The sequence below is a fragment of the Quercus robur genome, chromosome 8 (assembly GCF_932294415.1).
Source record: "Quercus robur chromosome 8, dhQueRobu3.1, whole genome shotgun sequence".
Taxonomy (NCBI): domain Eukaryota; kingdom Viridiplantae; phylum Streptophyta; class Magnoliopsida; order Fagales; family Fagaceae; genus Quercus; species Quercus robur.
The window spans coordinates 51,967,053-51,983,764 of NC_065541.1; the positions used below are offsets into that span (position 1 = coordinate 51,967,053).

Here is a 16,712-nt window from a genome sequence, read left to right on the forward strand (position 1 = left end):
CAAATTTAGAATTGATATTACTCAAATAATTGATTGGCACATTCAAATACATGGCTATATATTCTCAAAAAAAAAAAAGAAAAAGAAAAAAAAAAGAGAGAATACATAGCTATATAAATTGTATTTTGATATAATCTCAAATTCTCACAAGAAAAAACTACCAAAATGTATCAACTAATTTGGATGGATTATAAAATGTGTGCTTGGAGAAATTTGTTTTTCCTCAATTTTCAATCATTTTCCTTTTTCTCTTGTCATCTATGACAGTTTTTAGACCCTTTAAACAATAGATTAAACCTAGGTAATTAGCGAAGTTGTTACTTAGTCCAATTAAACAAGTCTAGGTTATCACAATAATAAAGATCAAATCATGCAAAGCAGCGGAAAATAAATAACACACGATATGATCACCCAGGAAACCAAACCGGTAAAAACCTGGGGAGGATTTGACCTAGCTATCCTCAAGGTAAACTTAAATCCACTATCTTGAAAGAATCAAAGTTCATACAAAAGGACTTACAAGCACCCCCGCTTGACTTCCTAATGCTACCAACCAGTAGAACTTACTGACACGACCATGTGCAAGTTCCGAATCCACGGACTCCTTCTTTCTTGGATTCCCACCAGCTACAAGCACCCCCGCTTGTGTATTCTTTAAGCTTTAATGGCAGCAACTGTTTTGATCATCAAGGTGTAGAAAATATCTCCTCCTTGAAAACCCTAAGTTTGTGTAAAGGAAAGCTCCTCTAGATTTCACAAGAGATTTACACAAACCGCAATATGAGCAACACTAAAACGTGGCTAGGGTTTGCCTTTTATACTTAGGACAAAAAAGAAATCCTAAAAACGTTTTAAAACAACTAGGACTGAGTTGGAAAATTCTGCAGAAAAGCGATCTGCCCGAACTTCGATCGGTCGAGCCTAAGCTTCGATCGATCGAGCCAGGCCGAAAGCCACAGTGCTTTCTGCTTTACACTCGATTCCAACTTTACATTGACATACAACTTTGAGCTAGCTTTAAACACTTCTAAACACATTGTTTTGATCATGGTTTGCCAACAATACAAATTAGAGTTCTAAATACATAAAGTCCTAAACTTTAGAACCTAACAATCCAAATAGACACTACAAGACACTTGATATGTTTCTACTCATGTTTTTTGAAGTTTCACAAAACACCCTGGAAATAAAAACACGCTTGATATAAAGCAACCATATTTCATGGGTCACAATTTTTCAGAAGAATCGTCAAACTAAATTGCTCCATACAACCACTATTTTAAAAAATAAAGATAAAGATAAAGATAAAACAATTGTTTCAAGGTTGCATAGGTGTCGAAATTTTTGTTTGAGGGTAATGTAGGCCTTCAAAATTTCTTTTTCGAGGGAATTTGTTTCAAAGGTTATCAAGGGTTATCCAGAGTAAGAATGACAACATACAGTGTGGATTTCATGAAAACAAGTATTACCGAGCATTCTTTTTCAGCGTACCTTTTTAATTTTTAGAATCCTTTTTCAACATGGGTAATAGATAAGAACTTTATTAATGAACTAATAATTTTATGGGAAGAACTCCAATCCAACTGAATCTACTCATTCCTACTAATTTTTATTTAGAGGTAAGATACGATATATTTAAAAATCAATAAATGTCATGTGTTGCATGTTCAGCTAAAAATGAAAGGGAATTATAGGGAATCCTCTTACATAAATTATTATTGTGATTGCTATCAGTGGTGTATGTACACAATTCGTTAATAATTAAAGGGACAATACTTGTACTAGAAATCATGACCTACTATATCAACTACTATCATCATCATGATGTTGTTGATTAAAAAAAAAAAAAAAAAATCATTCAGTCAGAGACTCAGAGCTAAGATGACAAGAATGAGAAGGTGTGGCAGCACACAAAGGGCTATTGGGCCGTAGTCTAGTAAAATTTGAACTTGAAGCTAGGGGAGCAAATCACTTTCAAATTTTTACAAGGCAAGCCCATCGAATGGGCTTGAACCCGAATAAGGTGACGAAATTAGGGAACTAGTTTGATGAGGTTTTTTGCTAAACAGTTTGATGAAGTTTATGTATGTAACACTATCATATATCATATCACATACTTAGGATAGTTTATTATTGATAAAAACATTATTGTTTAAGTTGCAAGAAATTTAATATTTATTTTGATTTTTATTATAATTTGTGTTTTAACATAATATAAGTTACCCATTAACATAATTTGGTGTTGGCGTATAAGTGTATTCTCTTATTTCATCTTCCTTCCCCTATATATGTGTGTGTGTGGTTCTCAAAAAAAAAAAAAAAAAAAAACTTACCCATTACATTCGATAATATCAGTAAAGTATTTTCTTTCTTACACATATATATTTTTAATTAATCCATGCATCAGACAAGGATATTATTACTAGTTAATATAAAATTTTATAATTTTATTTAAACCTTAGAGTTTCTACTAAGTTTCCTTTAAACCTAAAAGTTTGAAATAGATTTCATGTAAACCAATTGAACACATGATGTTTAATGGGATTGACCAAAAATTAGAACACATTATACAAGAATTATTATATGAAACATGTGTACTATAGGATCAGAAAGTGAGAATGATCAACATTTGTGAGTAAATGAGAAGAATGTGTATTAACTAATGCATATAGGCAAGTGTTCCAGTTATCTTTGTTTGAGACATTGCACTTCAATTTTCAAATGGTTTTTTTTTTTTTTTTTCTTTTTTCTTTCTAATTTGAGCCATTCACTCTCCAATAGGGTACCGTGTCCTTACACTTGACTCTTGTGTTGCCTTGGTTTTTTGTCCTTCAACACACTTCTTCGCAGCTTTATATTGGTCTCAGGCTCTTATCCCTAACAAAATTAAGTGAAGCCTATATAAAATTCCCTGAAACCCCCTCAAATTGATGGTGGTAAATTTATCTCGTTCTCTCTAACACTATGTATATTATTAAATCCAAGAAATAATAGTTTCAACCATGAAAGGGAGAAAATCATATTCCCCTTTTTAAGTTTGGTCCTCTTAATTCAAAATTTGGCCAAAATTTGGCATTCTTAATTCTACTTTCAAGAATTCTTATGTTCACATTTGGACTAATTTCCATTGGATACTTCAATAGGCTGAGGATTGGAGGATGGGTAGTTGATGTTTTTTGTTCTACTTCAATAGCCAATTCTTCTTAGCACTAGGCATGTTCAAGATTTGACCAATACTAATGAAACTGGTTGGCATTGAAATGATCCGATCCGACTGATACAAAGCTCCATCGTAAGTGTTCGATGTGATGGTTGGTAGAGATTTAGGTATATTGAAAGCGGCCAGTGGGCAATTAGTGGCTATTTTGAATTCCAACGAGAAACCGCACCGCACTGGTGTGTATATATATTTATTTGCTATAATTTAACATACATATAATTTATATATAAAATTGCTATAGGTTTCAGTAGAGAGAAGGTGTGAAAGTGCGAGTTTGAGAGATGCAACAAAGAAAAAAGAAATGGCATTAGAGAGATATAGGTTATTAGGAAATGTTAGGGTTTTTAAAATTTTTAAATCTAATACCAAAAGGATGTCGTTTGAACTTGATATTAATTTTAATATCAGTTCCAAAAAAATGTAATTTTTTTTTTGAGAAACAAAAAAAAAAAGTCATTTTGGTATGAGATTTTAAAAAATAAAAAACCTGAAACGACATCATTTCAATTACAAACCCTATACATATCTAGATCCCCATTTTAGTTTCCCACCCCTCTCTCTCTCTCTATAATATTTCTCGCCCATGCTCCTAGCAATGTCTTCGCCTCTCCTTACTCTCTCCCCCTACTTATCAACCTCATCCACTTGCTCCTTTGACTTTTGATGCTCCTCCTTGCAATGTTCTATCAAGTTTGTTTATGTATTTTTTTTTTCAATAGTTTTGTTTTATCTTTTATGGCTTAGGTTTAGTCCTTTTTTTTTTTTTTTTTTTTTTTTTGTGTGATTTGAAAGAAGACATTTTTTAAGAGAGATTGTTAATTTGTTTGTTTTATTTTGTTTTATCTTTTGATGGTTTTTTTCTTTCTCCAGCCTTTTTTTTCATTTTCTCGGCAAACTAACTGCCCTTTGATTTCATTTTTTTTTTCTAGGCAAACAATGAAGCTTTTGATTAACCTTGATGATGAACTGGTCAAAAAAAGGAAAAAAAAAAAAAAATCTGTGTCTAATGGATTTGTTTCAGTTTGTCAAATAATCAAGCGTTTGCCTTCTTAGTGACGTTAATTTGTTTCAATTTGTCTCTATGACTCTATATCCGTTTAATCTTTAGAGTTTGTAATGATCTTAGCATGATTTCGTAAGATTGATTTTATTTGCATTTGAGTTTTGTGTTTTGGGTTTATTATTCCAAACATGAATGATGAATCTCATATTTGTACTTGATATTTAGCGGTTAATTGGAACTTATTGGTTGAAAAGTTAGATAATACACGTGCTTGATCATTATTTTTTTTGGGGGGGGGGGGGGGGCTTGCGATCATTAATTGTTTTGAGTTAGATAATTGAAATTGTTATTTTCAATGCTTTAGTTTGTGTGTGTGTGTTTTGTTTTTTAACGCTTTGGCCGTTTCATAATAATTGGCAATCTAACAGATGACTCTATTTGGCACTTGTGCAAAGTTTAAAGACTAAATTGGCTAAATTAAAAGTTTAGGGGTGTAATGACCATCAACTCAAAGTTCAAGGGGTGTGTTGGTATTTTTCCCAAAATATATCAATAAAGTTCCAAAGCCTAGAAACCAAGCCCAACTCATGTAAATTTCTATTCCACACCCCAACCTTCAAAGCCAGGGCCCTAACATAATTTGGGGCCTAAGGCAAAAAGTTAAAACTAATTAAAAAAAAATGTAAATATTAATTAAAAAAAATTTAATACTAATAAAATCAAGGTTAATTTGATAAATTAAATATATGATTTGATGAATAATACTAACCAAACTCATGTTAACTTCATATTGAGAATTGAATATCATAGTTGAACTATAAATATTAATAAAAAGAAATAAAAATATATTACAATTAAAAAAGATGGTTTATTTTGGATATATGACAATGCATAGTTAAGTAAAGTTGTAATCTAATTTTTATTTTTATATCTTGTTTTTAAGAGAGAGAGAGATTGATATTATTTGGTGTGTGACATTGTAGGTAATCAATTTACAAAAATTAAAGTATCAAACTATTAGTAGAGACTAATCTATAATTAATGATTTAACACATTTGCAACATCTTTTTGAAACATTTTAAGGTTTCAATTGGGTTAAGGTTCTATTGGTCTCGTATTTTGAGAGTCTTAATAAATGAAAAAGAAAAATGCGCTTTTTATTTTATTTTTTTATTTTATTTTATATATATATATATATATATATAAGATAGAATTCTACTATAGCCTAGTCTAAGTGTATATGTGTGTGAATCTCTCCTGGAGACTTAAACCTTGGCATTTGTCCCCTACATTCCACAAACACTTATACTTGTGAAGTGACCATTGCACCAAGGGTGTGCGGTGGTACAAATGCGTTAATTAAAAGCTCTATAAAATATTCAAAATATAATGTGACATTGAATCTCATTGATGAACTTCATCAATTTAACTAATGAATGTTTATCACTTTTTTATAATTAATAACATGGCAATTTGTAAGTTAATAATAAAATTTGTAGTATCCTTAACATCACTAATACCACCGCACACCCTTTATGCAATAGTCATTTCACAAGTATTAATACTTGTGAGGTGTGGGGGGCAAGGGCCGAGGTTCAAGTCTCTAGGAGAGAGCTTTATATACATATACACTTAGATTATGTTAGAGTAGAAATTTTATCTTGTAAAAAAAATAATAAATAAATAACTAATAAAGGTTTCAAAAAAAAATCACTAATAAAAAAAATGAATAACCTTTTAAAAATTATATATAATTTTATAAAATTTAGACATTTAACTACGGGATGTGGGGTCTTTTTTTTCCTAAGGAAAATTTTGTTTTTTGGTGGGGTCTTAGGCCTAGGCCTTGGGCTGGCCCTGTTCAAAGCCCCTATTTTTTGTTAGAAACTTAGAATAACCTTCAAAGTCCAAATGGAAGTTCGAGAAATTAAATACTAGATTATACTCCAAATTTAAAGCTTCAAAACAAATGCATACAAACAACAGAGGCCTTTATTGTATTTCAAATTTTCAACTAACTAGTTTCTCCTAATATTCATTCCCCCACATATTCACTTCTTTCATTATATTTTATTTTCTTCGAGAAATGGCATCAATAGCTGGAACTTGGAAGATCATAAAGGAGGAGGCATTGTGCATGGAAGTGTATTCCTAGGGGATTTCACCGTGGACTCCACCATGAAATTCTTAATTCTCCAAAATTTATTACCCTCTTGACATGCCATTGTTTCTGAACAGACCTCATGCGCTCCTACAGGAATTGTTGGTTCAAATTTCAAGAGCTTTGAGTATTCACTTAACAAGTGAAACATGTAGTCGTAAACAAAGTCCATTTTAAGTTTCTCTTGAATGAATTTGCTTCCTGCCTCTCCAATTTCCTGTGCCTGAAATATAAGTGTTGTAGGAGATAGAATTGTGAAGAAAAACAATTAAATAAAGAAAATAAATAAATTTCAAGCATGTCCAGCACCAAATAAGAAACATAGTGCATGTTAGGTCCCATTGGTGACTGTTACATTGCTTATAAGGTGACGTATCAATGAATATAATATGTACAACTTTAATAACATAATAATTAAATGTGATGTAAAAGATACTATAAATTTTACTCTATAAGCTTTATAAATTAATGAGTCATCAATCATAGAAAATAGAAATTAAGACATTTATTTGGGTCAAATGATTGATGCGGTCATCAAATTATGCGATAAAGTTTAATTTGGTCCCTTGAGTGTTAGTTGTGTCAATTTAATCCCCCAGCTGTTAGTTGAATCAACATAGTCCCGTAAGTTTCAATATCAAGTAAATATCATTATGAAACTTCTCTTCTTTTAAATCTTAATGCAATTGACAAAATTAATTAATGTAGTAAATAGAGCATAAGTTAAAAGGTATCTATAGAAAGTGTGAAAATTCTAAAGCTAAATCAACTTTCAACTATTAATTATGTTAAAATTTAAATGGTAGACATAAGGATGAGATTGTGACTTAATTTTGAAAGTTGAATTATTACATTGACACAATTTATAGTTGAGGGATAATAGATGGAGGATTAGTAAAATTGATAGTAGTTTTTATTAGCTTCTAAATATTTAGGATTAAATATTTAGATTCTTATTTTATGTATGTTGGCAAACGGAGAATAAAAACAATTTTAGATTAGGTGTTAGACATTGCTCAAGATTTTACAAATCAAGATTCAAGAAGATTCAAGTTGCAGAAAGAAGAGCTCAAGTTCTATGAAGCTCGATCGATCAAAAATTAGACTCAACTGATCAAAAATCGCAGAAAAGTTAATTCTGTAGATTTTAAACTAGGCTCAAACCTGTGAAAACGTTTAGGGTTTTAGTCCAACACTTATAAGTATAAAAGGAAAACTCTAACAACGTTTTGAAGACTCTTGGAAGACTTGTGAGTTACTCTTGTGAGATTTGTGAGGTTTCTGTAACCTTCTAACTCTACAAGTGTCTATCGGAACGAGATCTATAATCAAGTGCTAGGGGAATCAAGTTGCTGATACAAGATCAACAATGATTGGGGATCTGAAACCATTAAGTGGGATCTCAAAGTCATAAGTGTGGGAGCTTGTGTTTATCAAATCTAAGAGAGAAAAGTTCGTAGAGTCGGAGTTGCACGTGGTCGTTTTAGTAAGTTCTACTGGAGGTAGCATTAGGTTTAGGAGTTAAATCTTTTGTAAACTTCAATTCTTTCTAGTAGATTTGTTTATCTTGAGGATAGTTAGGTCAAATCCTCCCTAGATTTTTACCTTGAAATATTTACTTTTATTGGTTTTCCTAGGTACGTAATCATATCTTTGTGTCATTTACATTTCTGGTGTGCATGATATGATATACTATTGTTTAATCTAGATCTCATATTAATCTAAGTACTTGGCTAATTCACTAGGTGTAAACAATTTGTTTTAAAGAGGTCTAAACAAACAAACAGTTTTAGTATTTTTTGATTATTTTTTTGTGATTGGTGATACGTTAATAATTTGTAAGGTTTATGTAGTAAATTTTGTAGTATCCTTGTCATTACTCTTTCCAAAATGCATAGCACTAGTCTACTTTGTATATAACAAGCATTCCATGAGAAAATCAGAAAAAATCGTGCTATTTCTCTAAGGAAAAATAGAAAATTAACAAAAACAATTAACACCATTTTGAGAAGGCTTTTAAACAGTGCATTTCGATATAAGTGTTCTGCATTGGTTTATGTTTTTCATAATTCAAGAAAAGAGAACTGTTTTAGGAAAACAAAGCCACCACACATGCATGTCCATATGTGGCTAAATTTGGTTGTGTCAAGAGGGGAAGAGAGTAAGAGAGGTTTACTTTGTCGGTGTGATTGTTGCCCCATTCCACAGCAAGCTTAAGATCTCTGCATGTATTATTACTTATTTTGATGGGCCAGTAGTGTTGCATGGGCACCAAGCTTCTTGTGAAAAAGTCATGGTACTGAGGTATCAATAGCAAGGTCATGGAGTTGCAAGCTAGAATGTACTTTTCACTCACTGACCATGTCTTTCCTTCTATGTAAATTTTATATCTTCAGATGAAAAAGCCAAACAAAACAGAAAATAATGTCATTAATAACACTATGAATGTATTATGACATATTTCACAGGAAATTATAAGAAAAATGAAGAAAAATAAATTGTTGAGAAAATTAAAGAAGTTCAATATTTACCTATGGGTGCATTGGTCTTCTAGTTTTGAGTTCTTGAATCCATGTCTAGATTCTTTTCCCCAATCCTGAATACAGATAAAATAGTTGAAATAAATATGTTCCAAATTTCTCTCAAAACCCTGTCTGCCTAGTTCTTTTTTCCTATATGTTTCTTTCACACTATAAAAAAACTCTATTTGTGCTTCCAAAATAGGATCAAACAAGATCTTTGCATAATTTCCACATATGAAATTAAGCACAATGTCACAAAGAAATAGCTCACTTATTTCTCAATAAGATGCTCAATATCATTTAATTAAACAGATAACCTCTTAGCTACTTATTGTTTGAAGAAACTGTCCACTTCAATGGGTATTTTTTTCATGAAAAGCAAAGATAAGATAACTAATTTAAGTTTTTTATTTAGATAATTACATTTGTTTTCACAATTTTGACAATCAACCATGTCAATGATGTTAGGGTTGGCCCACTGGCCCTAGGCCTGGGACCCCTACTAGAGAAAGGCCCCCCCAAAAGAGGGGGCATAAGTTTTTTTTTTTTTTTTTAATATATATATATATATATATATATATATGTGTGTGTGTGTGTGTGTGTATGAATTGTTACTTTTTCCCCCTCTTCTTTTAAGAATGCTTGAGAAATTGAGTGATGTTATAAATACTAGCTTGTAACTCCACACATATGTATGGATACACTTAAAGATATATAATAAGATGTTTAATATAATTTATATATATATAATTTAAATACTATTGATAGTTATTTTTATATTTTGCTAACTCTTTAAAAAATTTTGTGTGAATATTGTTAGGTATCAAACGTAAATTGTCATTTAAAAAAAAAATTATTGTGAAGTACTTTATTCATTTATTTATTTATTCTAGACTCTTTAGTTTTTTTACTTAATAACTCACTTTGATGAATATTTATGATTTGGTCCCACATTTGATTCTAAAAGTAAGAAATAAAACACTTTAAGAATAAATAATTTAGGACACATGACGCAAAATTGAAACTTTAATTTGAATTTCTCTCAGCTTTACCTATTATATATATATATATATATATATATGTTACAAATTTTACTTCAGAGAGCTTAGAAATTTTAGTGTCACCATCACAAGAAGTAATCCATATATTCATTTATAGATTTCGTTTAGGTCCAATGTATCTAGTGTATTGGATCCGGTCAGATGGTGACATGTGTTCAAAAATGAACACATGTTATTATCTCAACAGGTCCAGTACTACTGGACACTAGACCTAAGCCTAACCCTTCATTTATTATCTTGTTGAAATGCAACCATTCAAATTCTCTTTTATTTCAGTTTGTAAGATTTTTGAAATAAAATTTGTGGTATCTTTTAGCATTTTCCCAAAAATAAATATAGATTAATATAAATCCAACCAAATCACCATTAAATGAATAAAAAAATGCTCAACTACCAAAAATTTTATTACAAAAAAATTACGAATTGATGTGGCAATAATGTGATTGGTGTTTCCGAAACAACGTAATAAATGAATTTGAATTAATTAATTTTTTTAATTCATGACATTATTTTGTAAGGTTTATGTAGTAAAATTTATAATATCTCAAATATTGCTCAAGTGAATAAATCATACTAAAAGTAAGAATAATGGGAACCCACCCCCAAAAAAAAAAAAAAAAAAGTAAGAATAATGGGTTGTTAATAAAAATTTGTAATATAAAACATTTACTAAAGTGATGGTTAATAAACTAAATATTATTTAAGTGATAATTAAATATGAAAACACCCATTAAAATTTTTTCTTTAAGCCTGAAATTGTATTAAGCCAACCCTGTTTGATGTACAAGTATATAATGTCTTTTCTTTTACTAAATATTGTTAGCAAAAAGTTCCGGATAACTAAACAATTGACCACTAATACTAGAATTGTATGAATATTCCATAAAATAAAAATCAAGGAATTTGATAAAGAAATTCACCTGGATATATAAACGAACATTCCAATCATTTTTGTTAGAGCGATTGCACTTCATAAGCTCTCCTCTTTTTTGAGACACATATGGATTCCCTTTCCAGAAAGCATAGGGTTTTCTATCTTTCCATTTGATCTTTTTATTGCCTTCTTTTAGGGCCTCCAACGTTCTCCCCCATGGCTTTATATCGACCTCAGGCCTAACGAAGGAAAAGTTTTTGTTAATGATTTTTTTTTGAAACCAAAAAAGAAAAAAAAAGAATAACTATGAATCACATGAGAAAACAAAGGAGTGCAACCCCAAAAAAATCAAAGAAGTATAACCTTTTTTACAAGTTTACTTAATTAGATCAGTAAAGCTATTATTATAACGTCGACCATCTTAGAAAATTATTATGGGGTGAATTTAGTGTTTACGAGTACCTCATCTTATGGATATACAATATTAGGTATGTGAAATTTACAAGTGTTTGTGTGTTTAATAAATATGTGAGATTTACAAGTAACTTTTTGGAATGAAATTGTAATTAAATTTGAAAAGGAATTGGAACTTACCAACCCCAGAAGGACCAATCAGGGAAGACAATGTCTAGTGTTTCATCATCCTCACAATAATTGAACACCGGTGGCGCCGACGTGGCTTTAAGCCCTTGGTGGTCACGTTTTTTAACCACGGTTTCGTCCCCACAGACAAACATCAACTCCAAATCTGGTACCTTCCCAGGGTACAACCTCAGAAGCTGCAAAATTCCCCATATTGAAAAGATATCCCTAGTTTGAAATGTCCCCCTAATTTGCTCAACATAAGCCTTTCCCTTTACAATCACTAGTCTAAAAGTTGCATAATCTCTTCCCCTTTCCACCATGTCCCTCGTGATTCCGGCACTCTTCCATGGCCGTAGGTCTTCGTGAATCCACCGCATGTACTCTGGACATGCCACAGGGGATGATTCCACTTTCTCAATTGTCACCGGGTGATTGGTTGGACATGTTAAGTTCGTATTGGAGCAATTTAATTTGAATGGGAACTCAACTTGGGCCGAGGACTTTTTAGGACTTAATGTATTTACAAATGTCCTAAAGAAGTAGTTACCTGTTAAGGCAGACTTAAAAAACCAATGAAGAAACGATAATTAATTAGCCAAAGGAAGTGGGGACCAAGGTGTTCAAAATATGGGGGAATAAACCTTGAATGATTCTTAGATTAGTCAATGGCGTGCAGTTTATGAGTCTTTTAAGACTCGTAAACTGCACGCCATTGACTAATCTAGGAATTAAAAAGGAATAAAAAAAACTTTTCTCTTTATGTGCAATGGCTTGTACTAGTCTAAAAAAATAGCACTAATTTCTCCAGTCATATGTTTAATCCAAGATGCCACTCGATTACGAAGCCATTAAAATAAAATATTATGTAATAGATGATGGGAATTGGATTCTAAAAGCAATACATAATAAAGAAAATATATAATGACTTTCAATTGTTTCTTTACACTCAAGAAATTAAGAACAGTCTTCTAAAAAAAAGAAATTAAGAACAGGGCTAACCAATATTAACCAAAAGAACATTCACTCCCGACTAGCCATATTATTTTTGAGAAAATTATACTGACTTCCCCTAGTTTAAAATAAGACAATTACCTTTTCTAATATCAACAGAATTAACAGTAAAATATAAAATGTAACACATGTTATAGTTTAAGATGCTAACTGTGTATTCTAAAAGTTTAGAGCACAAAGGTTGTTTAGAATATAATTTATAGTAATACAAAAAGAGAGTTTCTTATTTTAAACTAGATAAGAGTAAAGTATGATAATTAAAAAAATCAGCGGAAGTTAGTGTAATTTTCCTTTATTTTTCTAGTCAAATCACTGCAAGTCACTCATAAAAACCATATTGCATCCCTCTATTTTCCACTCAGCAAGTTTTTTTTTTTTTGGATAACTACCACTCAGCAAATTGATAAAAATGCTACAGCTGTTCTCAATAGTTAGTCTTGGCAATAATGGAACCTAAAAGATAGATTAAAATGATCATTACTCTTGAGTCATTATGCATGACTCATTACTCTAGTACCTTTTATCCATTTTTTATATAATACTTTTAATTTTCTCCCTCTAGTTCTATTCCTAAACCCAAGGTCCCTTTCTCTTTCTCTCTTCTCTTCCCAAAGCAATGGTTGACTTCGGCCCAAACTTGCCAAGGGCAGGGTAAGATAGAAAAAAAAGTAGATGTTTGGTTTAAATATAAAGATGAGATGTGAGTGATTTAGGACATGACTATCAAAAGTGGGCTTGATCAATATAGACCACAATAATCATACAAGCCTTTGGTTTATGAGTTCAGAAAATGAAAAAACTATGCTCAACAACCACGTTAAACACCTCTATAACTTTTTAAAAGAAAAAGAGATTGTTTTTAACTATGTTAATAAGCAAAGAAAAACAAACAAACTTGGGAGGATAATAGATAGCCTGGGAGGGGCTTACCTTGTCAATCCAATAGACGAAGCAGATAACAAAGAAGAGGATGAGGGACTTACGTTGTCAATCCAATAGACGAAGCTGATAACAAAGAAGAGGATGAAAATAGTTATGGCGGCCCATCTCTTCCCAAGAGACATCGAAAAATGACCTCACAATGGAGCTCCTTTTGACCAAAACCAGAAAACCGAATGAAAACAAGTTCCCATAAGTTGTGTGTATATATATACACACAATTTATACCAACCGTTTTTATAATGATATTTTTGTATTATCAGATTAAGGTACCAATCGATTTTCTGTGTAGGTAAAAATTGAACTTTAAATCTCTTATTCAATCATGAGTGACTGTTTAGTTAAAAAAGTGAAAAAGTAAAAAGATAAAAAATGGTGGACGATAAAAAATATTTTAATTTTTAATTTTTTTGATTTGGTTGTAAGTGAAAAAAATTGAGAGTAAAAAAGAAAAGATTGTATAAATTAATTATATATTCTTATTAAAAAAATTGTGTCTAATTAAAAAAAACAAATAAACGACCAAAAAAATCAATAACCTAATTTATTAAAAAAAAATCATGTCTAGTTAAAAATAAAAAATAAAACTATCACGCCCACCGCTAGAGAAAAAAAAAAAAAAAAAAAAGAAAGAAGAAGAAGAAGAGGAGGAGGCATCTTCTAAAAAAGGGGGAAGAGGCGCTCAGGAAAGCGAGAAAAAAAAACGACAGGAAAGAGTCGAAAAACGACATGTCGTCGTGGATGGAGCACAGAGCGGACGTGGACGACGCGTGGTACAGCGTGAGAGTGGTGGCGGAGGAAAACGGCGACGTATTGAGGGTGAAGTTCTGCGGGTTCTCGGATAAGTACGACAAGATTCTGAGAGGAAGCGAGTAGAAGAGCAAGAGAGACATTGACAACTTGAGGGAGCGCTTCAGACCCATTTCTGTACAGGTCCAAGACTCTGATTGCTCTAAAGTCTCCGTAGGCGACATCGTTTGCGCCTCCTTTGCTTTCCGTGAAGACGATGTTCGCTTCTATGATGTTCTTGTTGATGGGGTCTCCTTCTCTCACTGTGGGATTGTTGTGTTTTGTTTTGTGATTTTTTGAAATGGGGTTTGGGAATTACTTATGTTTTTTTTTTTAATATAAATTAATATTAAGAGTTTAATTTATATATATTAATAGAAAAAACCCAGAAAAAGTTTAATTAGAATTTTAAATTAGAGTCTAATTTTGTGTTATTTACCTAAGTTGAGTATAGAAATTGAAGAATTCAAATTCAATTAAATTCTAAATTTGATTTTAATTGGAATTCAATTTTACGTTACATATTCATCTAATTTTTTAATTTTTGTGGCAAGTAAATGATTAGATGCAAAAATCGAAAAGGTCTAAATTCAATTAAATTTTAAATAACACATATGCACGCACGCGCGCGCGCGTGCGCACACACACACACACACACACACACACACACATATATATATATATATATATATATATATATTAATAGGTAAAATTTAGAGCAAGTTTAATTATAATTTGAAATTGGAATCCAATTTTACACCATGTGTCTAAATCTATGTAAGGACCACATCATAATTATCCACTTAAGTTATTTAATCTTTGTGTCGAGTGTGTTAATGAGTGCAAAACACTAAGAATCTAATATTAATGAACTATAAATTTTTTTTTAAAAAAAATCACATATACTTAATAAAAATCACCACACGTTTTATCATATTAAAAATTAGAAAAAAAAAAATTATAAGTAGTATTAAATTTAGGTAAGAATTTAATATGTGACTAATTATGTTTACTTTTTTTAAAAATAATTTGACTAATTATTTATATTTTTATGATAAAAATTGTATTTAATTTTAAATGCATATATATATATATATATATATATGTATGTATACATTTGCATGGATTACGTGCTAGTATATATAATGAGAAACCATTACATATTTTAGAAATGTATATTTAAAAAAAAAATGTAAGCTAATACCGTGTATAATTTGAATATTTTCTAAAATTTATAATTTAAACCATTTAATTTTGATTTTTTTAAAAATTCTATCTGTGCATATGCACGAGGTTACATAATACTTGAATTAATTGAAATCCACGTCAAAAAATTTCATATACATTAATACAATTATAATAATTGTCTATTACTCCATCATAATTGTTAAATTTTATATTTATATACTAAATTAAAGAGAGGAAAAATCATTTTTTTAAAACAAATTATATTATTAAATTTCTTTTATGCATTGCACACTTTGTTGACTTAATATATAATAAATCGAATAACACCAGTTAAAAATTGAAGAAATTGTTTTCCAGATTCTAAATTTGATTTCAATTGGAATCCAATTTTGTGCCACGTTTTTTTTATTTAATTTTTGTGTCAAGTGAATTATTGGGTGCAAAAATCTAAGATTCTAAATCCAATCAAATTTTAAATTATACACACACAAAAAAAAAAAAAAAAATATATATATATATATATATAATGAGAAACCATTACATATTTTAAAATTGTATAGTTTAAAAAAAGTGTAAACTATTACCATATATAATTTGAATATCTTCTAAAATGTATAATTTAAACTGTTTAATTGTAATTATTTTTAAATGTATCTGTGCATATACACGGGGTTACACACTAGCTGAATTAATTGGAATTCACGTCAAAAAATTTCATATACATTAATACAATCATAATAAATTTATATTACTCCATCATAATTATTAAAATTTATATTTATATACTAAATTAAAGAGAGGAAAAATCATTTTTTTAACAAATTATATTATTAAATTTTTTTTATGCATTGCACGCTTTGTTGACTTAATATATAAAGAGCCGAATAACACCAATTAAAAAGTGAAGAAATAGTTTTTCAGATTCTAGATTTGATTACAATTGGAATCCAATTAATTTTTTAATTTTTGTGGCAAGTGAATTATTAGGTGCAAAAATCGAAGAGTCTAAATCCAATTAAATTTTAAATTACACACACACATATAATGAGAAACCATTAAATAATTTAAAAACGTATAGTTTATAAAAGTGTAAGCTAATACTGTGCATAATTTGAACATCTTCTAAAATGTATAATTTAAACTATTTGATTGTGTTTATTTTTAATTGTATCCATGCATATGCACAGGATTGCACACTAGTATATATAAAATTAAAAACATTTGACTTTTGATTAATTTGACAATATTTTTCCACATAAATTTTTTCACATCATATTTCATTCAATATTTAAATCTTTCATTAGAATCTTTGTATATCTTATTTTATTTTGATGGTAAATATTTTATTCAGTATACAGT

The 16,712-nt window shown here is 30.0% G+C and overlaps 1 protein-coding gene across 1 annotated transcript; it reads right to left on the reverse strand.

The window, feature by feature from the left end:
* Positions 1–6,193: 6,193 nt before the first annotated feature.
* LOC126696946 (uncharacterized) lies at positions 6,194–13,627 on the reverse strand. Its single transcript, XM_050393713.1, has 6 exons — positions 13,421–13,627; positions 11,436–11,986; positions 10,888–11,080; positions 8,916–8,980; positions 8,561–8,774; positions 6,194–6,607 (listed from the first exon to the last, which is right to left on the reverse strand). Exons 1-6 carry the CDS (start codon positions 13,499–13,501, stop codon positions 6,338–6,340), a joined length of 1,374 nt encoding a protein of 457 aa, XP_050249670.1. The 5' UTR covers positions 13,502–13,627; the 3' UTR covers positions 6,194–6,337.
* Positions 13,628–16,712: the final 3,085 nt, after the last annotated feature.

Bases quoted from the DNA above. Each gene is read 5' to 3' on its own strand.
- LOC126696946 (XM_050393713.1), bottom strand. From the start codon at position 13,501: ATGTCTCTTGGGAAGAGATGGGCCGCCATAACTATTTTCATCCTCTTC. The intron at 11,987-13,420 runs GTAAGTCCCTCA...TGGTTTTTTAAG, and splicing joins TCGTCTATTGGATTGACAAC to TCTGCCTTAACAGGTAACTA. The intron at 8,981-10,887 runs GTGAATTTCTTT...ATCTGTATTCAG, and splicing joins ATGTTCGTTTATATATCCAG to GATTGGGGAAAAGAATCTAG.